The sequence below is a fragment of the Cnephaeus nilssonii genome (genome assembly GCF_951640355.1).
Source record: "Cnephaeus nilssonii genome assembly, chromosome: 8".
Taxonomy (NCBI): Eukaryota; Metazoa; Chordata; class Mammalia; order Chiroptera; family Vespertilionidae; genus Cnephaeus; species Cnephaeus nilssonii.
This window is the reverse complement of record NC_137079.1, coordinates 31,058,220-31,083,870: the sequence shown is the minus strand read 5'-3', so window position 1 is coordinate 31,083,870 and position 25,651 is coordinate 31,058,220. Positions and strand designations below refer to the sequence as shown.

Genomic DNA, 25,651 nt, shown 5'->3' with positions numbered 1-25,651 from the left:
CAAGTTCTGCCTCCTCCTCAGAACCCCCCTCCCTTTAGTCCACCAGGGTCTGTGTTGTGGGATGGGGGCCCAGCGTTGCCCTGCCATATTTAACTTTAACCTTGAACATCTCCAGGATGAATCCCTCACATTTCCAGGCAGAACGAAGGGTGCTTTCCATATGCCTGGAGATTCTCCTTCATACTAAAGCTCTTAACACAGAGCGTCCTTATGGGTTTACTTCACGTGGGATCCCTGGGTTCAGGGGATGTTCTACTTGGCTTTCCAGCCCCGGGATCTAGCTTGACATCTGGCCCTTGGTAGGCACTGAAAAAACGCTTATTGACCATGGAGTGGGCAATACTAAGAGTGCCCTTAATGTAAACTGTGACTTTGGATGATAATGACAAGCCATTGTAGGTTCATAGATTTTTAACAAATGTCTCACTCTGGTGGGAGGAATGTTGATAATGGGGAAAACTGTGCATGTGGGGCAGGGGTTATATGGGAAATCTCTGTACCTTTTGCTGTGGACCTAAAACTGCTCTGAAAATTAAAGTCTGTTTGTTGTGAATGAATAGATAGTTGTTTGAATCAGAAGTACTCTCAACAGGTAGCATTAGGATATGTATTATAGTTGAGTATTTTACGTAACTTTCTCTTTGCTTTGTGTTTTATGTTTGCAGGGTGTGAAGAAGTTTGATGAGCCCTGTGGAGGGAGAGACTGCAGTGGGGGCTGCCAGTGCTACCCTGAGAAAGGAGGGCGGGTAAGTCATTGCAAGAAATGTTATTATCTTCTTTATATTCCCATTGCAAATGAGAGTGCCTTAAATTGCCTGGTTAAGTCAGTTGTATACTTTCCTAAGAAATATAATATAGACATGTTCTTCTCCACTGGAACAAACAATATAATGCAAATTGGGATCAATTTATACAACTCCCTTAATAAATTGAGAATAATGCTAACTTTTTTAAGCATCTTTTCTTTTACTCATTGCTATGAATACATATGTCTGTGTATGTATATGTATAATGCAATTATTTTTATACTTACTATGTTGTACATAAATATATGTTTTATAACAATATTACATAGAGAAAACAGGGTTGCATTCATACTGCAGAATAGATATTCAAACTAGAGAGCACCAACCTCATACCAATTCTGTTTAAATTATTCTACTCATTTTCTGAATGTCCTTTATGTAGCCCATTTCATAGATAGTAAGAGAAAAAAAGGTCACCCCAAATTATTATCATAACACCTGGTAGAGTTTAAACTAATATGGTCAAGCAAAGTGATTGGCCTCTCATTCCGTTTCCATTAAAGCTGATATTGGGTCTTGGCATTGCTGATTTTAAAAAGACACTGTTTATATTTATATGATTAAGCCCAGGTTGATGTGTGGTGGTGTGGACAGCAGCATTTTGTTTTAGGACACAGAGCCTTTTGAGTCTTTATGCCTTGGAATCCTGCGTTTTCCTCTCGGACCCACGCTTGTCCGATGCCAGGTTGTGAGAGACAATTAGGAATTCTTGCCAGCATTGCCCTGTCATTGGAAACAGAAATGATTGCAGCCCTTAGGTGTCCCCAATGAGTTTCACCAACGGGAATCCTGCAGTCAGTTTCTAAAGTAGCTTTTCCCATCCCTACCCACCAGAGCTCGGGCTCTGTGGCTGGGTGTTCTCATACATCCTCTCCTACCTGAGTCCTCTCCAAAAATCAAATAAGTAAGACTTGTAATAGGGAACCCCTTTATAAATGTGGTGGTTGTATTGAGTACCATGTGACTCATCATTTTTGAATGGCAAAGGTCACCATTGAGGAGCGTCTTGCCGCTACATCCAAGCTTGCATCTCCATGCACTGTGTTCCCATGAGCTGCAGTCCTCAAAACAGCTTCTTGTTGTTGTTGTTTTCCTCATGGGTTCCTGTGTTTGAAGCGGGGGACTTTACACTGTAGGAATTTCTAGTTGAAGGTCCTTTATCAGCATTTCACAAGAATAAGTTTGTTTGTTTTTTAAATATGAAAGCCATTTCATGAGATTTAAAATGCCCCTGGGGTCCCTTGCTATAGATTTTCCCAGCGATGCTCTGGAGCAATGATGAAAATGTCTGACTGCAGAATCTCCCCTCCCTCAGCTCTTAGCTGGCTCAGCCTTATATGGGCACAGGGAAGATAAATGAGTGGTATACAAATATCTGTGAGACTCGCCTGTGTGGGAGTTCGCTCGACTCTAGAGGGATTTCACATTCTTCTCCATGTGATCAGCCAAACAGAACCCAAACAAATAGAGCAGAAAGTCATACTGGGTCTATTCTTTTCACTTTGTACAATTATTTAATGCAGAACCAATACATTAACATTTCCCATGATGCTTTTACAAGAACTTTGTTCTTCAGTAAAGCTAGCTTTTTCTGATTATTTCAATAGATAATGCCATCTGCTCAGCAATATACTTTTATAAAATGCCAAAGGTCTTTTCAAAGGCGTTATTTAAAGGAAGATTTCTAAAGAGCCCCTGTGTCTTTCTAATGTACTGAGTGTCCAGTACAGGCATTGAAACCTTTTTACTTCCCATCGTCCCTAATCAAGAAAATACCTTGAGTCTGTTCCTATATATTGTTGCCAAGTAATGTAGAAACTTGAGACCTTCTGGTTTAATTTGATTAATGAGAGTAACCCAGAACCCACTGTGGACTTGACTCTCCTATATTCAGACAGGTTATTAATACTGACCGAATTCAGTGGAGATTTGGCAGTTGTCTGAATAGTTTGTTCAAGAGACAGAGCCAATGGTACCCCGCTTTGGGGCCTGGCCTGCAGGATCCACTGTCCACAGTGTTCAGATGGCTCTTCTCTTCACACGGCTTAATGGTTCACACTGTCACTGGTGTTGGACCTAGACTCACCCTGTGATTGGACCATACAGATCCAAGTTGGGTTGTGTTATCAGCCAGTACCCAAGGCTGCCCAGTTGATTCAGGTGTGCCATTGGGTATTAACCAATAAGATGATGGAAATGACTCATGGTAAAGGGTAAGGAAAAAACCTACCGAGGAGAGATAAATGATGTCATTTATAATTTCCTATGGGGTAAGCCAAGTATATTACTGAAGATATTTATTGTTAGGACAGTTGCATATACTTCATTAAATCGTTTATTAAGATGTAGTGTCTATTGCAGTTCTACAAACCTGGCATGGTATGTGTATTAAATATTTGTGGATTAACAAATTTACCTAAATGCATTCCTATAGAAAGCAGGGCTATTTCTGTCCTACTTTGTGGCTTGATGGTAATTTTTTAAAGTAATGTAATGCATAAAAATAGCAGTTGGATGGATTTTGCTGTTCGGGGAGCTGTGTGCAGAGTTTGTTCTTTCCCACAGCTTCCCCTGGGGTCCCTTGCTATATATTTTCCCCACGGTGCTACTGTAGCAGCGATGACAATGCCTGGCTGCAGAGCTCTCCACTCCCCAAGCACTTGGCTAGCTCGGCCTTATTTGGTCATGGGGTAGAGTTCATTTGTTCCTCGCCATGGTGACAGCCAACATCAGAAACTGTATGTTACTGGATAACTTTTGGACTCTAAGCAAAAATCACAAATGTACTATGGATTCCCATTCCAAATGAAGTCTCATGTTACTGAATGAATAAGCTCTGTGTAAAATGTACCGAGCCTGATTCTCCACCCCTGAGTAAGTTGATGGGCTATTGTCCTAGGGAGAGAATTGTTTCTCACAGGCAGAGCTACACATGGATAATCCCAGTAAGCCAGAAGCTGGGGTAGGAAGAGGCAGGCACTGCGGCCCAGCTGTCTGTGCAGTCCTCACTCCCTGCTCAGCGCTGGATGATCTAGCCTGAGTCCTCTAATGCACACAGGATGGTAGGAGGACATTGACATTGGGGGGGAAGTGATTTGTTCTAATCTGGATTCAGAACAAAACTCCCAGGTTTTTTTGGACTTGTTGATGAGTTCCTTTTCCAATACAGTAATCTTTTGTGTCTATATATTCCTCTTGCCAGATGTTAACCTATAGGAAGGGGATTCTCCAGGGTGGTGGGAGGGACACAGGCAGAGATGAAAAGAGCTTTGTCTCTGTTCTCAGGAGTTATGAATCCCTAGCCAATTCTCTAACCACCTCTTCAGTTGCTTGGTGAATTTAAAAAAAAAAAAAAAAACTTCAAGAAATGATTTCAGGCTTTATTGTTGTTGGAGGGTCTGTATCTCAAATCATTTCTATGAGGTACATTAGAGTATTTAAAAATTAGAAGTCCTGCCCTGGCCGGTTTGGCTCAGTGGATAGAGCATCAGCCTGCGGACTGAGGGGTCCCAGGTTCGATTCCCGTCAAGGTCATGTACCTTGGTTGTGGGCACATCCCCAGTAGGGGATGTGCAGGAGGCAGCTAATCGATGTTTCTCTATCATCGATGTTTCTAACTCTCTATCCCTCTCCCTTCCTCTCTGTAAAAAAAACAATAAAATATATATTTTTTTTAATTTTAAAAAAATAAAAATTATAAGTCCTATTTCCCTGGTACTACACAGGGTGATATGCACAAAGGACGTCAATGAACTAACTTCCCAGACTTTCTCCACCAGGAAATATATCATACAGTCATCAATACCAGAGAAGCTGTCCGGCCCTCTTATCTGTTGCTATTCTTTTTCTTATTTCTTTCTTTATACACTATGAAGATGGAAGGTGGTTGAATGGAATGCACTAGATTGACTTTATGTTATAGAATTTCTACTGAAGCAGAGGGACTGCCACCGTATTATATAAAGGTCAATAGTATGGAAAACAGAGAGAGCAGGTGAAGCATTGATTAGACAAATAAAATCTTTGCCTTTGCACATTTTTGTTATTGTTAGTTTTGTTTTGTTTACCCAGTGCGAATTTAATGTGCATTAGGAAGCTTAACTTAAAAACCAACAGCATTGTAAAAAGATGTCATTTATGTTCATAGCAGTACATAATCCTTTATAAATACATGCCTTTGCACATTAACTCATGTAAAACGTTGTCAGATTCTCAGATTTTTCCAACTGAGGTCAATTTTTTTAAAGATATATTTTATTGATTTTTTACAGAGAGGAATAGAGAGTTAGAAACATCGATCAGCTGCCTCTTGCACACCCCCTACTGGGGATGTGCCCCCAACCAAGGTACATGCCCTTGACCGGAATCGAACCTGGGACCCTTGAATCCGCAGGCCGACGCTCTATCCACTGAGCCAAACCGGTTTCGGCCTGAGGTCAATTTTAATTTATTATTTCAGTTACTTAGGCAGGTTCCTGTTCTCCCCAACCATTTTGGTTTTTGACCCTAAACTCAGATCAGATAGGTAATTTCAACTTGTTAATGACATCAACCTTTACAAGGCACCTGTTTTCCTAGGCAATCATATTTCAAAAATGCCCCAGCTGGGTGGCTCAGTTGGTTGGAGTGTTATCCTATACACCAAAAAGGTTGTGGGTTTAATTCAATCCTCTGTAGGGGCACTTACAGGAGGTAACGGATTGATGTTTCTCTCTCACATTGGTTTCTCTCTCCCCTCTTCTCTCTCTAAAAATCAATAAACGTATCCTTGAATGAGTTAATTGTCATCTTCCCCATCCCTCAGTAGTCATCCAACCCACATTCACCCTCCAGGGGCTTGACAACATGAGCCATAAAACTGGAGACTAACTCCCAGAAGGTTGCAATTGATAAACTCACTCTCTTAAGCAATGACTGAGTTCTTGGTACAAGTTATCTTTAGCTGTTGCTTGAGTTTCCCACAGTCTGTGGGTCCCTGGACTTTGTACAAAGTGTGAGGGAATAATTCTTAACCTCACAAGAGTTCTTAAATTCAACAATATAAAGTGAAAGAAACCAGAGAAACTGAGTGGAAGGGGAAGCAAAGGGAAGAGTGAGCAGAAAGCTCTTGGAGGTGGGTGGAGATGGGTGAATGGGGACCCAAGAAAATTGCCTTTGGCCCTCCCTGTCAGCTCAGATGGGTAGCAACCAAGAGATGACAGAAGCAGCCCCTAGCCTCAGGGAAAGGACTGGGGGGGGGGGGGGGGGAGGCCTAGAGCAGCTATGAACAGCAAGTGATTGGCCAGCTCTTCTCTCTAAGGCGAGATGTAGTCTTGCTAATAATAGTATCTTCTCTTGTGTATTGCTAACCATAACCTTTACCCTTAAATGTGTATAACCAAGATTTCAAAGTAAAATTGAATTTTTATTTGAAATGGCTCAATATAAACCCGAAAACTGGTAGACCATTGTGATGCTATGGAGAGATATTCAGTTCAGAATGTATGTACTGTGTGTGGTCTGTAAGTCCCATAGGTTTCCATATGCAGTGTGGCCCTCTAACTTGGTTATTTGAAGATACTTGCAAGTGTCGAATAAAAACTCCAGTGCTCCTGGGGCAGGCCTCTTTTCAAACCAGCTGCTTTGTTCCAGGCACACAGTTTTTAATGGTATATGCTCAGCATACTTAAGGGAAGTCCTCTCCAATATTTTATGCACTATCACAGCCCAGAAAAGGCAACGAATTATTCAGAAATAGTAGAAATTCCGCCTGGTTTCCGGGCTTTTATAACCCTTGTCTACACATAGCTCCCAACCACTTTCAAAATCGTGTGGTTATTTTTAGTGTGCCTTGGGAACAACAGTGGATCTGGCTGGTCCAATCCCGCAGTAGCTGCAGCAACTCGGTGACTTGGTTCTTTTCTACAGGGAAAATAGTATGTCAGCAGGTTTGGACAGGGCCCACCTAACTTGTACATCACACCTGGTGATGTGTTTTTAAAGTGATATTTTCTCTTATGTCTGCCATTGTAGGAAGAATCCACCTTCCTGCTAGCAATGGAATTTCACATTTCTTCAACACTCAAATATGTTGGGGGTTTTTTTTTTATCATCTGTGTGCAAGGCACTTGTCTAAGGACTCCCTGAACAGCAGCGGCCCTGAGATAAGGGTGTGCCTGGTGTGTTGAAGGGACAGCGAAGAAGCCAGTGTGGCTCTAGCAGAGCGAGGAAGGAGAGACTCAGGGAAGGTGAGGTTCCAGAGAGAAGGTCAGGACAACAAGAATATTGGGTAAGAGCCTTAGAGACCGTCTGACTGAATGAGATCAGAAGCCACTCAGGAGACTTCTTTAGAAAAGTTAGGTGATTTATAATTACTTATGCCACAGAGATCTCCAGGTGGGGAAGGCCCCTTGTAAAGGCTAGGTAGTTGGCTATTAAGATTTTAAAACAAATGTATTCATTGAGCAGAAATTGATTGCACATCACTCATAAGGTAGGCCCCATCTAGGCACCAGGAATCCAGAACTAAGCAAAGCAGTCACTATCCCTAACCTTTTTTTAACTAGTGACCCAGTGCACGAAATTCGTGCACATTAAAAGGGAATTAATTAAAGGAGATATTTTAATATTGCTATTTGCCCTTTTTCTAGAATAGAAGTGTCAGAGATGAAAGAAAATTAGTAAAATGTATATGAAAATCTTCCTCCTGTCAGAGTCTGGGGCGCGCCACGGGAACCAGAGTCAAGTCCCCACCCACCCACGTGCGCCTCAAAATCGCACAAGACCCAGACCCGGCTGGCCCCACCTCCGTCAAGCCCTGCCGGGTGGGGGGCGCAGCCTCAGGTCACATGGCCCGGGGCGGGGGGTGTGGCCTGAGGTCCCCTGGCCCAGGCTGGGGGGCACACCTTGAGATCCCCTGGCCCAGGCCAGGGGGCATGGCCTGAGGTCCCCTGTCAAGCCCCGCCAGGTGGGAGGTGCAGCCTCAGGTTCCCCAGCCCGACACCGCACCGGGTGGGGTGCACAGCCAGAGGTCCCCAGGCCCCGGGCTGGGGTGGGGGGCGTGGCCTCAGGTTCCCTGTCAAGCCCCACCAGGCGGGGGTCACAGCCTCAGGTCACCTGCCCCGGCCCAGCGCCAGCCTCAGGTCCCTGCTGATTGCTCGTTAAGGCTCCTATGGGTACTCGGCCTCTGCTATGGACACAGCCATCTTGTTACATTTTGATGGCATATTTGCATATTCCCTCTTTATTAGATAGGATTTTCTTTAATAAAAAAGGGAGGAAGGGAGAGGGAGAGATAGAAACATTGATCTGCTGCCTCCTGCATGCCCCCTATTGGGTATTGAGCCTGTAATCCAGGCATGTGCCCTGACCTGGAATCAAACCTTGACCTCCTGGTTCATAGGTTAATGCTCAACCATGGAGCCACACTGAGCCAGGCTAATCTTTTTGAGCTGGTATTCTAGCACTGTGCTCTCCAATGGAATTTTCTGCAAAGATGGAAATGTTCTTTATCTAGACTCTTCACCAAGGCTAGTTGAGCCTTTGAAGTGTGGCTAGTGAAATGGACAACTGAATACTTAAATGTTATTTACTCTTAGTTAATTCAAATTCAAATTAAATACCCCACATGGCCAGTGGCTCCCATATTGAAGATTCCAATTCTATTGAGTGTGGAAGAAAGAGACAAAAACTTATAGTGAATAGGTAAGAATGTTCTGGATCTCACATCCTAGACAAAAATGATACACAATAAAAAGTCAAGATTTCATGAAAATAAACCAAGATTTTGTACCTCCTGGGCTTATGTCTTTACAAAAAGGATGTTACCTTAAAAAATATAGAGAGCACATTGGAAGTGGTGTATATGCAGATGTGTCAATCAGCCAGACAGGAAAATTTTCTTAACTGGTTTGTCACCTCATCCTCCACTTATTGCATGGCCTCTTGGGGAAGTTGTATTTTTTGCTTTTCCAACTTGAACCCTGATCAGGGCACTTCCCTTCTGAAAACTTCTTGTCTGGTTTCTCCAGACCTTTGGTAATCCAGTCCATAACTTCAGAATGTAACGTCTCTCTTGCTTTCTTTTCTGCTAGATTAAGTAAGCATTTTCTTAAAGTTGGATTTGTTTAACAAACTGTTGTAGAAATGAGTTCATTATTTGAACTGGGGAAATAGAGGCAATTATAAATGTTTCATTTCAAAAGGACCATTATAACATTCCCCAGATTTGATGGAAAACGGGCCAGTTTGGCGCTCATACAAAAGGATGAAATTTTATTACTGCCTCAGTGAATGAACTTAAAGGGCATCATTAAAGACAAAGTCAGTGGTTAGGGAAAAAACTGATTCCCATGACTATTGAAATCATCATTTCCTTCATCTGAAGCATGACAGACTTCACCCTGGATTCTGTCGTTTCCTACCAGCAAAATACATTGTTAAATAACAGGAATCCTGAAAGTCATTGGTGAAAATCAGTCACCATGGCTGTGGCCTAGTGTTTATCAACCTGAACAGAAATTGCCCTGACACAGCAGTGAAGCAGATATTTGATAGGTAAGGTATGATTAATAAGGAAACATCGGCATATTGATGTCTTAGCACCTGGGTGCAGAGGATGAGTTTTCAGTGTTTTCACATTTTATTTATTCATTTCTCCCTCTTCTGATGGACACTAGACACACACACACACACACACACACACACACACACACCAAAAAATTGCGTGGCAGCCTATGCCATATTCCTTCATAATGAAAAATTGTACTGCATTCTTGACTCCAGATGTTGTTCATGGAAGATAATTACCTCAATGCCTCAAACACAACAAGTCTTTAGTGAGGTGTCTGTTACCCTGGAAATGCACCTATGAACCAGGAGGTCATGGTTCGATTCCTGGTCAGAGCACATGCCCAGGTTGCAGGCTAGATTCCTAGTGTGGGGCATGTAGGAGGCAGCCTATCAATGAGTCTCTCTCATCATTGCTGTTTCTCTCTCTCTCTCTCTCTCTCTCTCTCTCTCTCTCTCTCTCTCTCTCTCTCTCTCCCTCTCCCTTCCGCTCTGAAATACAAAATTCCAGGGAAAGGGCCTTTTGTGGCTTCAAGGAAAACATAACCAGGATAATGATTATTATTTCTGAATAGTGTCTTAACTGGAAAACCTCACACAGACACCAACAGACAGTTGATAAACTCAGGTAGAGAAATGAGCATTTCTATTGTTCTTCTAAACCAAACTAAAGCTCTGCTTTTAGAAATCCTTCATTTTTCCTACCTCTTGATGGAATGTTTTGACAAGTAGAGCATTAAAGCATTTCCCCTTTTCTGGTAGACAAGGAACGCCAGTCTTCAAAGACCTTTGTTTCGTTTCATTCACTTCCAATTCATTCTTAGTAAACAATTGCAGGATTTCTAAAGAGACCAGTGCAAAATTCTTACCAACCATAGTATACTTTCTAAAAGCTACACTGAAAATAGAAATTTTTTTCTGAATTTGTCTTCCCTCTCCCAATAGGAAAAGAGTGTCTAAGATGGTTGAGTCTTCTTGTGGAAAAATGTACGACCTTCCCTGTCCAATGTAAGTCCAATGACCTTTAGAGTTGGACAGTCTGTACTAGAGGCTAAATGCTCTTGCGTCTAAGTGCTCTTACATCAGCTTGCTACTCTAATAAAGAGAAAAATAATAGATCATTTTGCAAAGTTTTGAATTACTTTTTGTTTTCTTCCAGAAATAGTAAAATAATAACCAGAGGGGGAAATGGCAGAAATGACCAAACCAAGTACATTTTCTTCAATGAGGGGCCTCTTGAACTTGCCACCTAAACGCACACATACTGGGGTACCTTGGGAAGAAGGAAACAGGGGTCATCTCATTTCTGCCCTCTTTTTACTTTCTTTAATCAGAGGGAACCACCCATTCCTTCATAGCCAATGGCAAAGATGCTGCAGACATCACCCGCAATAGGGTGAACATAAATTTATTTTTAACTGCTTTAGGCATTTCAAAATTTTCTTAAGAAACTGCACAACCTGAGACCCTGAACAGCCTGCAATTCTGAAACCTCTGGCAACCCACCCAAACTCGTCTGTTGTGGTGTAGACAACCAATCATTCAAATTGTCAGATGTCTGACTCATATGGGAAGTACAAAGAGGCCCTCAAAAGGACCTATGTCCCCACTGATTAGAAAAGTCAAAATACCCCTGTCCCTTTCCCCTCTGTGTGCAGCCTAGAAGTTCGGATTCTCAAAGAACTGAATCAGTAATTGACTCCAGTAACCCAATACAAGCCCTATATTGATTGTTTCCTCCTAGCCACCGGAGGACATTAAATATCCTGCCATAGGAACAAAAGTTTTTGCATCCAAAAACACTATTAGGGTAGACAAATCTTAAGGCTTTGGAACCAGAAAGAAAAAAAGGGAAACAAAATGAAACGGAAACAATTAATGCTGGGTAAATAATATCTTTGGCCTCATAAGTTTTTGGCTGCATTGTCAGCATCAATGTTTTTTATTAAATTGTTGTCTTTATAAGGCACTGTAACTGGTTTATGTCTGTTTTAAATAAAGCAATAGAAGGATGAATGAACTCTACGGTGAGGTTGGTGTCTCTGTAATAAAAATTAAAGGTCTGGTATGTTTAAGCTCTGCATGGTAGTAATTACTTTTAAGAAAATACACTAAGTAATGAGAATGGCATCTTTAAAGCCTTGTGAAGATACTAGGTATGTTTTAAGAGAATCCTAATACCAAGATTACTTCTATGTGTTGCACACATTTAACCTCTGTCAAAACTAGCCTTTCTTAGATTTGGTAAAAGACATATTGCCATGGCCTTTGAGAATGAATGAATTTGCAAAGATTTGGAACAACAACAACAACAAAAAAACATGACCCTGTGATTCTGTAGGAAGCAGTTTTCTTTTGTTTATGTTGCTTCTTGCATCCTACTCTTTTCAACCCAGTTTAGAGAAGTGGCAAATCTTATACCCAAGCAACCAGGATGCACACTGCACTGAGGGTGAGACTCACAAATCTTTTGATTGATTTATTTTTATTGATTTAGAGAGGAAGGGAGAGAGAGAGAGAGAGAGAGAAACATCAATGATGAGAAAGAATCACTGATTGGCTGCCTCCTACATGCCCTCTCCTGGGGATCAAGCCCAAAACCTGGGCATGTGCCCTGACCGGGAATCAAACCCAGACCTCCTGATTCATAGATAGAAGCTCAGCCACTGAACCACACCAGCCAGGTGAGACTCACCAATCTTTAACAAGAATTTACTCTATGTGCCCACAGCCCCAAGCAACACCATTGCAGCCTAAAAGAGAAGGATTGAATACGTAACCCTAGGTCAGTGGTCAGCAAACTCATTAGTCAACAGAGCCAAATATCAACAGTACAACGATTAAAATTTCTTTTGAGAGCCAAATTTTTTAAACTTAAACTTCTTCTAATGCCACTTCTTCAAAATAGACTTGCCCAGGCCGTGGTATTTTGTGGAAGAGCCACACTCAAGGGGCCAAAGAGCCGCATGTGGCTCGCGAGCCGCAGTTTGCCGACCATGGCCCTAGGTAATTCAAGTACAACTCTGAGACGGGAAAGCAGGCTTCCTCATGCAAAGGCCTTGGGGTGTATTCAACACCTGATATTTTACAAATATTTGCATCCCTCTTCATAGAATGGTAGCATTATTCATCTAGTACATTGACAAATCTCCTCCCCAACATCTTACCCAGCAAGGATGGAAGAATCCATCTGAGAGCGATGAATATTCCTTCCATTCTTAGAGGGCTCTAGGGAAGGAAGTTGGACAGACTTTCCTGGTAATTTAATGGGGGGGAAAAAAGCATAGAAATATATATGTCTAGAGTAAAATTTATTTTTTAAATCAATTAATGTAAATTATAGTATATTATTGCAAAAGAAAATAACCTAACTCCTAAAAGTTGAACTAAACATTTTCAACTCTTCAAAAAACAGAATTTTACTTTGAGGCTTTCATGTAACATTGCATCCCGCTTAAAATTTCAAGATAATAAGATTCATTGCACAACTGCACTTACAAGAAACTCAATGGTAGACATGCCATTGACAAGAAATAAAGCAAGCATATTTGAGCTCCTAGAATATTTCTTACCATTCCTTATCAGCTTTCTTAGAAGTTATTTCTCCCCTACCCAGTACTTTTTATGAACTAGTTTTTCCTTTAAATAGTTTATTTTGAAAGCACGAGATGCCAGGGGAGTGACATTAGCGGGCTTCTTCTCCAGTTGTGTAGAAGATGAACTAAAGAGCACCCCGAAAACATGAGATTAACCTCTCCAAGATGTATAATAGTTCTATTAGTGCCATAATTGTATTCTATTTAAAGACACTTTTTGAACTCTCAGTCCACTAGAGGCAAGGAAAAGGGGGTTGAACTAAATAATAGCATTAGGATGCTTAATTTGAAATCCAAGAAGGCTACAACGCATTTAGCTACAATATAGCTACCATGTAATATGCATACCTTCAGGTGACACTGTTGACAAATGGTTCGTCAGACCAGGTGACCACTGTACCATGCAGGAGGTGGCACCCACCCTGGCATCTCCTGTGGCTATTGCCACCAAAGCTCTGGAGAAACTTGCAACGTGGAACAAGTTAGCTTTGACCCACACGTACCTCCTCGCCAGGACCCCCACCCTCTCCATTGTACCCCACAAAAACACACAGACTTAGGTGCCTGGCCTCCAGCATTTCACTCCAACCGCGAGTCCCTCACACCCCTGTGAGCTTTCTCTCCCATCATTTCTTTACCAGCCCCCAAGCAACACCGCATTTCCTCCAAATGTACTGACCTCAGCCAAATTTAGGAAAGAACTTGATCTCCTAACCTTTTTCATATTAAAGTGTAGATTGTTGCTTTCACTGCACCCCTGACGCCCTGATCAATTGCTCTGGTGAAAACCGTCCCCTCCTTCTAATCATTTTTCTCTGCGTTTCTCACTTCCCTTCTTTGGTCTGGCCTTCAGATTTGAACTCCGACTTCTAGCAGCTGCCCCGAACAATGAGGAGTAAAGTGGAACTATTTTCTCCCCGGATCTAGATGCTACGCTTCTAAAACACTGTCTTTAAAATCATGTCACCCTTTTGTACCTAACGCGTTACTGCATCGGCTCACAATCATGTGTTTCTATCAAACATCTTTTTTCCCCCCCAATAAGTTTTTTGTGGTAGGCCTCTTTGTTTTTGCTTCTGACTGTTGGTCTGTCATTTGTGCAATTAATTTTTGAAACTCGACCCAGGAGTTTACTGTGATTCCTGTGAAATTACTGAAAGGTGCAGCTCAAGTTTCTGATGTGGAGATGGGGGGAATGAGGCCTTGATATTTTATCTCTCTGTTTTACTTGTCTAAGACGGATCTAATTCAAACACAGACTCTCCATGAGGATGGCTAGTAACCAAAAATGAGATTTCTAAATGTTAATTGCCACTGGTATTTTTAGGACTTTATTTTGAGGATAGCATTGATGAAAAGGGATATGTAGCCATCTGCATACCCTCAAGTAGAATAATCAGACTAAGGAAGTAAACAAAAAGAACTTTGTGGATGAAAACGAACTCCTTAATTCCAGAAGATTAAAAAGACTTCTTTAGTAGAAGGAAATAAACTTTAACAAAAAGGGTTCCCTTCAAAAATGTCAGTTATCTTGGAAGGAAAGATGAGTAATGGAAATCCCATGTTGATCAGAAGGATGAATAGCTTAGTCCTTTGACACTGGCATTTATGGAGGCTGAGGGGCTCTGCACTGCCCCCTGCAGCTTTTCCCAGCAGTCACTGAAGGAGCAAGAGAAAGCTCCTAGAATAAGACAATTCTCCTTAGAATTAAGATATATACAATACAGTAAGAAGCTTGGGATTTTGAAATGTTCTTACTATATATACTTGGGATTTTAAAATGTTCTTACTATATATGTATACTGTGTATACATATACATGTGTATATTTATGTATTTAATTTTATATATTTTGTACTTACTAAATATTTCTATCGTGTGTGTGTGTGTGTGTGTGTGTTTCCAGAAGAATAGCAATTAACTATCATAGAAAACACTTTATCATGTGTTCAACATGGGGTTTATTTATTTTTAGTATTTAATGTTATCTTAGAATTTAAAATAAAGACTGGTGTGTATTTTTTTAACCATAGTTGACATTCAGTATTATTTTATATTTGTTTCAGGTGTACAGCATGGTGGTTAGACAATTATGTAGCCACCTAGCACCATACATAGTTATTACAATGTTATTTATTGACTGTCTTTACATCCCCGTGACTTTGTAATCCCTTTACCTTTTCCACCCGCCCCACTTCCCATCTAGCAACAGTCTATTCTCCACAGCTCAGATATCCCTCCAGATTTTCAATTGCCACACGTGGTGTGGGGCCGGCTCATTTGGGGACTCTGCCCCTCCTACTCGTCTCTATGTGGTGTCTTCTTTATATCCTTAGTTATAGGACTTCTGTTCAGCTAGTCTTATATGGTTATCCAGGTTGCTTGTTCTGTAATTTAATTATAATTTTTGGTGTGGTGGAGGGAGGAGGTGAGTACAGCATCCAGGTACTTCGTTATCTTGACCAGAATTACTCCAGTGTGGTGTTGTTTTTTAATATCAACTTATTCAAATTTATTATGGAGAATACATTAAGTTTCACTTTTCAAAAATAGCATCTTTTCCTTTTCTACAAGCCAATGCCAACCTACCTTTACAGCTTCATTCTCCGTATCCTCTGCTGGTCTCCAAACACAACTTCCTGGACCCTGTGTCTTCAGAGAAGCTGTTCCCTCCACTTGCTTTGCCTTCTATCTTTGCCCCTGGAATCCCCTCTGTCCTTTGCTGGCCACTTTCCTGAAGTGCTCCTGATCACTTTTGTCAAATATTGTCAGGGGAGAGGTGAGAATATGTTGTTTTGAATTGCCAGCTCATCATGATAACAAAATCACACAGACAGTGACTATTTTTAATGTCCTGAAACTTTTCTAGAATACACTATTGTCCTTTTACATTTACCAGGTTTTTACATCAAACCTGGTCCAGATGTTCCTAAGCACTTTAAACCAGTATTGATAGATATTTTCAAAAGCATAAATGTACTTCTACTTTGGGCATAAATATTCCCCATTCTTTGGGAAATATTTTGGGAGGTGGCATCCTATATAATAAAAGCCCAACGACTGAAATGCCAAAATGACCAGAGACCAGAAAAACCACGGCCCCTCACCCCGGCCGGCAGCCCCCCAGCAGGCAGTTAGGGGCGATCAGGCAGGCAGGCAAGTAGTTTGGGGCAATCAGGGAGGCAGGCAGAGTGGCTAAGGCAGGCAAAGGTGGTTAGGGGCGATCAAGCAGGCAGAGGCAGTTAGCGGCGATCAGGCAGGCAGGCAGTTGAGTGGTTAGGGACGATCAGGCAGGCAGGCAGGCAGAGTGGTTAGGGGCGATCAGGCAGGCAGAGGGAGTTAGGGGCAATCAGGCAGGCAGGCAAGTGGTTAGGGGCCAGTGGTCCCAGATTGTGAGAAGGATGTCCGACTGCCGGTTCAGGCCCAATTCTGCAGGAATCCCTGCAGGATTGGGCCTAAACCGGCAGTCAGACATCCCCCAAGGGGTCCAGGATTTCGAGAGGGTGCAGGCTGGGTTGAGGGACACCCCGCCTCCCATGCACGAATTTCGTGCACTGGGCCTCTAGTTATCCTATAAGATAACTCTAGAATTAAACTTTTCTGCCTCTGGTCTGACATTGGCTATTCCAGGAATTTACTGTCATTCCCATTTCCACCATTTATTGCCCCATTGATCTCTATGTTCGGTTGGCTTTGTTTCAACAGGAACTCCCAGAATAAACTGACAGGGAGTTGGCTCACATATGGGAAAGGAGGCAGAGCCTGTGGGCATGACCAGGACCACATTCCCACCCTGAGCAGCTAGGGGATTCTCTCACTTTTTGTTTTTTTAAAATAAGGATGCTATAGCTCACCCTGAGCCTTTCTAGGTATTCTTACTATTTTTTCACAGAAACTTTAAATATAAAAGTAGCATGTACAGTTGGATATTTCAAGAAGTTATTGACAACAGTGCCATCGATTTCCCTGAGCCGGACATCCCGGGGCCCTGGGGACCACCATTGAGGTGGATCCTTTCCAAAGCCAGGCCCAGACCCTTGCACAAGGGTGGGGTCAAGCACAAGGAGAAATACTTTTCCAAAACAACATACTTTTTTGTTTAAAAAAAAACACCACACACACAATGTTTCTGTCTCTGAAGACCAAACCAGATTGACCCATTTTTCCTTCATGTTATTTGTGAGCTATTTCAGAATGTCATACATCTTCTTTTGACATGTCAGGAATGTGGAAATGAGCAGTGTCATCCTGTGTAGTTTTACTTCTCTGCAAATAATCAGTGTTGTGCTATTGTTTCACAGTTAGAGACACTTTACAGTTTGTATATAATAATGATTCTTTTTAACATGTTATTTCTGGAAGACAAGTAAGCTTTTTTTTTTTTCTATAAAGATATTTTCTCCTATTTCCACTAGACATAACCCTGAAAAGACAGAAAATTTTTCCACTTAAGCTATAGATATTGCACTGATATTTTTCTACAGTGCTTTAAATCTTGTTTTGTGGTCACTACAGTGAAGCATATATTATTTTAAAACCTTCATATGAAATAATCATTAGTATCTTTTTCCATTTTTAAAAAAATAGCAGGTGTTTCCTATGCCTTTTGGCAGGTTTTGTTGTTTGTCTTTTGTTTGTGTGTCTAAATTTCCCATTGTCTGGAGCATGCACAATGCCTGTTATTGAAGGTCATTGTTCTGGTTCACATGGTTTTATTTCCAAAATTCGGTATGGATTCTGGTGTATGTTAGCCACTATGGAACAATCCATCCCATTTTTTGATAGCCATATGGTTTAGTGACTAAATTATTTATTTTTGTACACACAGTATTTCTAAGAGTTGGGATGTCAGTTACCTGTTTTTGCAATTAATAAAGAATCATGATTTTGTTGTAAGTTTTTCCTGCCACTGCTCTTTCTCATTTGGGGTATCTGTTCCACTTTATTGGCACCCTTGGATTGCAGAAAACCCCTATTAGAATCTCAAACTTCAGGGTTTCCCTTACACTTGATGCCCAACCACTACCAATTATGTCGCAAAAACATCTTGTAGGTAGAAAGATGTTCTAAAAATGTTAGCCTTCTTCACCTTGTTGATATGTGATTGGACTTTTAGTAGCTAATACATTTTCAAGAACATATTTCTTGCTTTCCTTCATAGAGTGTCCATTGTAAAGGGGTTTTAGTAGTGATATACTGAACTTCACTGCTTCAAAAAGTAAAAATCAAAATATCTCATAAAATGGTCCTCCCAGTGGGGTCAGTTAATAACAAATTTGAATCAGCCATTATACTCAAAGCACTTGCTAAGAAATTCAATAACACTTAGGATTTAAACAAGAGGCTGCCCTCTCTCCTGTGCTTACATGTGGCCTTATTCCACCACAGAGGGCACTTCCTGTGTTGAGTAACATGGCCTTCAGGTCTAGCCATTGCTCACAGTTGTGCACATGTGATAGAAATAGCCAAGTAACAGAGCTTGAGGACTCGGAATCCAAGGTACCCCTGAAATTATATCTTTCTAACACGCTGCCAAACTTTGAGAAATATCACATCCTCATACCTCCTTCTTCCAACATCTGTTAAATTGACTACCTCTTATCTCTGTGTTTTCCTTACGCCTTCTGAACTGTAGATTAATGGGGCATGTGCCAAGGAGAAGCATCAGTTTTATTTTTACCCTGTTTTTTTTATTCTATGGTTCTCCAAGGAGATACCACAGTACTCTATAGCCATGGTCAGTTTTTGCATGTCTGAAGCATAGACTAAGAACCCTGGACTCCACAAATTATCCATCTCAAGAATTTTCAGCTGAACTGGACTTTTAATAAGACAATGGTAATTGTATCCTGTTCAATTTTAGCATTTGATATGAATTTATAGGGGGAAAAACACAGAAATTGCTGTCCAGTTGGGTCACTATTAGTTGTAATGATATTCAGTACTATTGATGGCTTACCATGAGTGAGGTACTAGGTAAGGGCTTTGCATTCATGAACTCTCAACCCTTATGAGTTCTTTAATGTGGTCCCCATTTTATGTTGAGGAAATCAAATCGAGAACAATAAAGTGAGTTGTTCAAAGTCATTAAAAAGTTGAAGAAACAAAATCTGAAACCAGACCTAGAGCCCAATCCTTGACTTTGCTTGAAGGGTACCCTTCAAAATCTGGGTATGATAGTGCACATTTGAAACTCAATTGTTTCTAATTAATTTATTCACCCTCAACCTATCATTTCTGATTCAACTATTTCTTTTCCTGAGCAAAACCACTAAGCCAGAGAAGAAACAATGATATATAAAGCCGCAATTCTGTAAATTAAAAATCCATCCTTTCTTTCAACTACTTGTATTTATCCTACTCTTCCCTCTTCTAGAGGCAGCTCTGTTCCAAGAATTGGCCCATCAGCTTGGCTCTTCTCATTTTCCCCTTTTTCCAATCAACACCCATTCCTCTCCTCCCACTCAGCACCAGCTTCCCACTCATCTCTGACCACACGCCCCGCCTTGTAACCTTATCCTGATGGTACCACCAGAGGTCATTAAATAAGTGGTTTTCTGCCCTCTTCAGAAGCATTCCTGAGGTGAAAGAACACCCTGAGTGGGCTGGAAGTTTTTCAAGTCTTCTCCTCAGCATATTAAAGGGTGATGTTGGATAGCCCTGCCAATTAACCTCTGTAGGGGGTGTTCAATCCTGAAATTAATTTTTATAAACCCTGGTTTTAAGCCCTCTTCTTTCTGGAGCCTTTTTACTTTAGCACTTACCTACTCAAATGGGGCATATGGAAGATATCTTATGATACAAGGAAATGTGGTTTAGATATGTTGCAAAATTGGACTCTTAAGATGCAACATGATCTTGGTGTTCAGACATGAGAACAGTGGGTAAAAGTCTTGACTTTAGAGTCAAATTCCAGCTCTTATGTCTCTAGACTGTGGGTGACATACATATAACCCTTTTTACCTTCAATTTCTTCCTCCTTAAAATGGGATAGCTCCAAAGAGGTAATATTCTTAAATGGTTAGTTCAGTGTCTAGCATATTCTCAGTGCTCAACGAATAGTGGATATTACCATGGGTGTTTTACCTTTCCCTGGAATTTCCACAGCTGACATCCTCATAATAAGGTGTAAGTCAGGTGGACATTTTAGAAGGTGGGTGTGTTTACGGGTGAGCATCCCTACAATTAAGATTACATTTGAAAGTGCATATGTGAGACTATTTTGGACTTTGAGGTCTTTTCTAAAATTTGAACAGAGAAAAACAGATTGTGTTATACCTGAATATGTAAATGGCGTTTGCAATTTTTATTAATTTTCTGTGTTTCTGCTGTGCAGAAGCATATCTTTATCCTCACAATGCCCTGCATAACTACAGACTTTGTCAGCTTCTATCCTAGTTTTGATAATTTACATATTGTTACCCTGAGCAAGTGCCACTAGTATCACATTGTTCATTTGTTAAATAATTTTTTATACAGAAAAATATTTTACGTTTACTGGCTTAGGGATTCTGTAGCATAGAAGGGAGCTCGCCCTCAGAGCGGCTCCTGCTTGTTCGTGGCAGTGAGAGACGTGTTGCTAAAAAATAATGTCTGTGTTTCTTGAACTAACAATATCACTGTTTTTCTGATAGTTTTTCAGAGGGTTTTACCAAAAATTCAAATTAATCTTGGAAATTGTACTTTTTTTTTTTAATCGTTTTTTTTTTTTGCATTACCGATTTGTCCGGCCCTGCAAATTGCCCTAACCAGTGTCGTTCAAATGTTAACGTTTGTACAAGTAGCCTGGGGATCTTGTTAAAATGCAGATGCTAATTAAATAGGTCCAGGGTGGGGCCTGAGCACCTGCATTGCGACTGGCTCCCAGGTGCTGCCAGTGCTGCCGGCCCAGGGACCCCACCTGGAGGCCTTCCTGAGTGGGCTGCACCCAGATGCTCTCCCAGCACCCACATCAACCAGATTATCAGCAGATGTTCATCGTACACCTAGAAAACACACCCTATCGGTGACTTCCCTTACCTGTCTTCCATCCGTGGTCATTGATCTTCAGAATGACCAGTATGGCTTCTCCTGTTACAGGAAACGTTCATTTTACTTACTGAATTCGGTGTTCATCGTTGATGATCCCTCTGACCGGCTGAGGTCTGGGCAGGGTCTTCCTTCCCCACCTGAAAGAGCTCCTCTGGCCCACCACCTCTCCCTCCCACCCCCAGCACCCTCGGCCGCTCTGATTCTGTTCATCACCAAAGTCGAGGATGGAGTGGGCAGGACATTTCTGTTCTCCATGCACTGAACGCCATCTACATCCTTGCTTGGCGACACTCTGCTTTTATTCAGATAGAGCATTTGTTACATCTGTTTTTGGCTCCTCCCTGGCAGGAGCTCCTGCCTCCTCATGGATTAGACGGGATTTTGCTCCTGCGAGTGTATTCTGGCTAGTTTACTCTCCATCCCTCCATCTTGTATATGTCCCTGGAGATGCACTGGGCCAGCACGCATTTCAGTAGGCGCAAAATCGCCTGGCGTTGGTCATCCTCCTCCAGCTCTTCCTGGATGTGCTACTTCTAATGTGAGTCCCTGAACTGACTGTGCAACCAGGAGGAGTGGGAACGGTAGTGCCACTGAACCTAACTGGCCATTAGGAAAAGCTTTCCAAAATAACCCAAGAGCCAACTCTTTAAAAGATCACTTCCCTCACCCAACTTTTTTTTTTTTTTTTTGCTTTTGCTTTGACTATGGAGACATTCATGAAATTGAGCTAAACATGGTGAAATAATACTTAAAATCGAAGTAGTAGAAAAACATGCTAAAAAAGGTAAAAATCATTTGTTAGCAATCAAAACCCAGTGTGGAAGAGAGTAGTTTGCTCTAAAAAAAAAGAACAAATGGGGCTTGTGAGAACTCAACAGAGGTATAAAGCACATCTTGTAAGAATGTTAGAACCACGATCACATTTTACATGACTTTGGCAAAGAATAGAACCCAGGTGTCTTGAATCAAACTATAATGTGAAACAAAGAATTTCAGCAGGCTTCATCAGGCCTTTGTTCTTTTTGAGGAATGTTTTGTTTTCTCTGCGAAAAATGAGATGTATACATCTTTAATTCTATCTTTGTTTATACAGGGTCTTTACCCTCATAAGGTTAAGTATCCAGGATTTGCTCATCACATGGTTTGTAAGTAAAACACAGATGCAAGGAAGTATAGACAAGGAGAAAAGTTTTGTTCAAAAAAAAGTAGGTGGAACAAATTCAGAGAATTTTAGATCTAGGAAGGGCCTGATACCACCAGTAAATCTCATTTTGCAAATGAGGAAACCGAGGCCCATCATAATCAAAGGATTTGTCCACAGGCACATGTGACAGATGAGCCCCCTTCTCTGGGGTCTCCCACACCCCAGGAGGTTCCCTAGGAAAGAACAAGATACAGAATGACAACAAAGCAGGCAGCCTTTTAAAGTTGATTTAAAGAGCTGAGTGAAAATAATAATAACTGAAGTGAATTGATTCAAAGAAACAAAAATAATCAGTAAAATCTGTTTTACAAGGAAATCATTGAAGCAAATTCCATCTGTGTCAAAATTCATATTAAACTCGGTCCCAGTGGGCACTTCCTGAGTGCAGCATTCTCTACAGACTGCGCTCGAATGATCTGTAGGAGGGAAAACTCTTTGAAAGACTTAGAAAAATATTTCCAATCTGATCTAGACTGTCCTTAGGCGAGTAATTTAATTCCTTGGTGCATTTTCTTATCCATACCCTGATAATAAGACTACCTGTCTGACAGGATCGTAGTAGGGAGCCCTGCATTGGTATCAGCCCACAAAATCATGAATGAAAGCTGCCCCTGAGGGACAGAACCTTCAGTGTGCCAGCGAGGACGTCCCTCCTCCGCTCTCCAGAGCGCGTGAATGGGAGATAATGGCGTTGGCAGCACCGGAGCCCCATTTATAATTACACTTGGCAGTGGCTCAGCAGAGCATACCTGTTCCATAGGTACGGCCGAGCTTCCGTTCTGGTCTTGTGTGACTACAACAGGGCTCTCAGCGGGGGCGGTTTTGCCTCGCAGAGACAGTGGACGATGTCTGGAGACATTTTTGTGTGTCACTCCTGGTGGGAGAGGGTTCCTGGCGTTGGGTCAGTAGATGCCAGGGATGCTGTTAACGATCCTGCAATGCACAGGGCGCCCCCACCACCGAGAGGTATCTGGCCCCACTGCAGCAGTGCGGAGGCTGAGAGCCCTGTGCATTGCATGTGAGTGCAGTGGAGGAGTGGCTGTCATTTTCGTGACATAGCAAAACTCCTGACCTTCCTCCGTCTTGCTGCCCGTTTCTTTTATGTATTTGGCAAATAATTTGAGTTTCTACTACGTGCCAGGCTCTGGGCCACAGTGGCAGCTGCCTGACTCCTCCTCCTTCCTGATGCATCCCCAAATTTGGTTGGGCACACAGACTCTGGAGCCAGGAGCCATGGGTTCAAAGCTGACTCCTCCCGTCCATGCATGCGTGACACTGGATACGTTGTTTCTTCTCTGTGCATGAGTCTTGTCATCTCCAGAACGGGGGTGCTGGTGCCACCTGTGATGTGATAAGGATGCTGTGTGTAAGAAGCAGCTATCGTGTGCGGAGGCTGTGAGTGGTGCCTGGCGTGCAGGGAGCTCCTATCACTATTTTGGAGGTGTAGAACGAAGGGGCTGCATGTTAACCTCATCCTGCCTGCAGGCACCTCACGTCCACCTGTTCCCCTCCTCCTTCTCTACCCCTTGGCTCCTTTGTCACCACAGCTTTCCTCTGTGCCACCAACTAACCCTTAGCACGCCAGCCTTCCCTAGTCCATGCCTGTTCCGATCCTGTCAGTCTCCCCAGCCCCTCCCGCTCAGGATGGCCTGGCTCCATGTCACACCTTCTGTGTTTAAGAAAAGTGTCTGTGGGTCAATGAGGAAGCTAAATCTCACTAAAGAACAAGTTATTCGTGGCCTTAACCCTGTATTAAATAAGAGTTTATCAACCCAAACGGGCCTCTTAAAAGATGGATTTAGAAAGAAATCTTTAGGGAGTGCTTTTGTTTTAAGGGTTGGGTGGAACAGGTAATTTTTAATATTTAGGTCTTTTGGCCCTAGCCAGTTTGGCTCAGTGGATAGGGCATCAGCCCATGGACTGATGGGTCCCGGGTTCAATCCCAGTCAAGGGCACATACCTGGGTTGCAAGCTCGATACCCGGTCCTGGTCTGGGCATGTGTGGGAAGCAACCAATCTATGCGTCTCTCTCACATTGATATTTCTCTGTCTCTGCCTCTCTCTTCCACTCTCTCTAAATATCAATGGGACAATATCCTCAGGTGAGGATTAACAAAAAATTAAAAATATTTAGGTGTTTTGTTTCTCCAACAGCTTGGGCATCATATGCTAGTATTGTTTCTTATTTTATAGAGATCTTTTTTAAAGGAAAAGTTTCCTGTGACATTGCCTAATTCACACTAATGATAGTCATTTTCTATACAGTTTTAATATTTGTGATTAAAGATTTAAATTTTACATATAATATTTTAAGTATATTTCTATTTGTACATGTGCCAACTCATTGGATATTCACATTATCTTGTAGGTAACATAGATACCTGCACACACGTGTGTTTTTTTAATTAAAGAATGTAGTCGGGATTTTTACCACCAGTTCTATATAATAAAAGGCTAGTATGCAAATCAAACGGTGGAATGACCGGTCACTATGACGCGCACTGACCACCAGGGGGCAGACGCTCAACGCCGGAGCTGTGCTCCCACAGGGGGAGCGCCGCTTAGCCAGAAGCCGGGCTCATGGCTGGCAAGCGCAGCAGCGGTGGTGGGAGCCTCTCCCACCTCTGGGGCAGCACTAAGGACCCCTCGGGGGATGTCCAACTGCCAGCTTAGGCCCGGCACAGGCCGGGCTGAGGGTGCAGACCAGGCTGACGGACCCCCCTCCAGTGCACAAATGTTGTGCACCAGGCCTCTAGTACTCAGATAAAAGAGAGGCTCAGAGACTTGCTAAAGAGCCCAGAGCTTCATTGTTTGATCTCAAACCCGGCACTCTGGCATCTTCTTTTCCTTGAAGCCCCAATCCCTGGAAGAACCAAAGTGAACCCCAGCTTTACTGGTGTAAACATCTGAATAACCATAGATAGTTTTTTCAAATTGAATACTTTTTAAAATTAAAATACTGTGATTCCTGTAGGGAAATAAACAATTGTTAGGCCAATTCATCAGGAGCTAGGAGCTATCAACCTGTGCTGCCCACGTGTCTTACTACCAAGTGAGTCTTTGGCATTAGAGACTCCCACCCAAAAAGGAACACAGGAGCTCAGTGAGCACTTGATAGACTCAGCTTCAAGGACAGCTCAGAAAAGGAGACTCGGATCATCAACTTCTTAATCTGCTTGCAGTTTGCATCCAGGAATCTTACTCGTCTAAAGGTCAGCCTGGGTTGGAATCTGCCTCACCCCTCATCAGCTGTGTGATGTAGGCAAGTGCAAACCTCTCAGGACCTCAGCGTGCCCATTGGTAAAACAGAGAGAATAAAAAACACCTGGAAGAGGTGTGAGGGATAAATGAGATGTCTGTAATGCCCGTAGCCAAGGGCTTCACATATCATCCTCCTATTATTATTATTATTATTATTATTATTATTCCCATACTAAGATTTTATAATATCGCTGCTCCTGTTAAATT

At 42.1% G+C, this 25,651-nt stretch overlaps 1 protein-coding gene across 1 annotated transcript in view; it reads left to right on the top strand.

The window, feature by feature from the left end:
- The window catches only part of COL4A2 (collagen type IV alpha 2 chain), a 183,368-nt gene that overhangs the window by 45,848 nt on the left and 111,869 nt on the right, over window positions 1-25,651 (top strand). Inside the window, exon 4 of the mRNA XM_079779586.1 lies at window positions 666-746. Within this exon, the coding sequence (XP_079635712.1) occupies window positions 666-746 (81 nt within the window). The remainder of the gene's footprint in view (window positions 1-665; window positions 747-25,651) is intronic.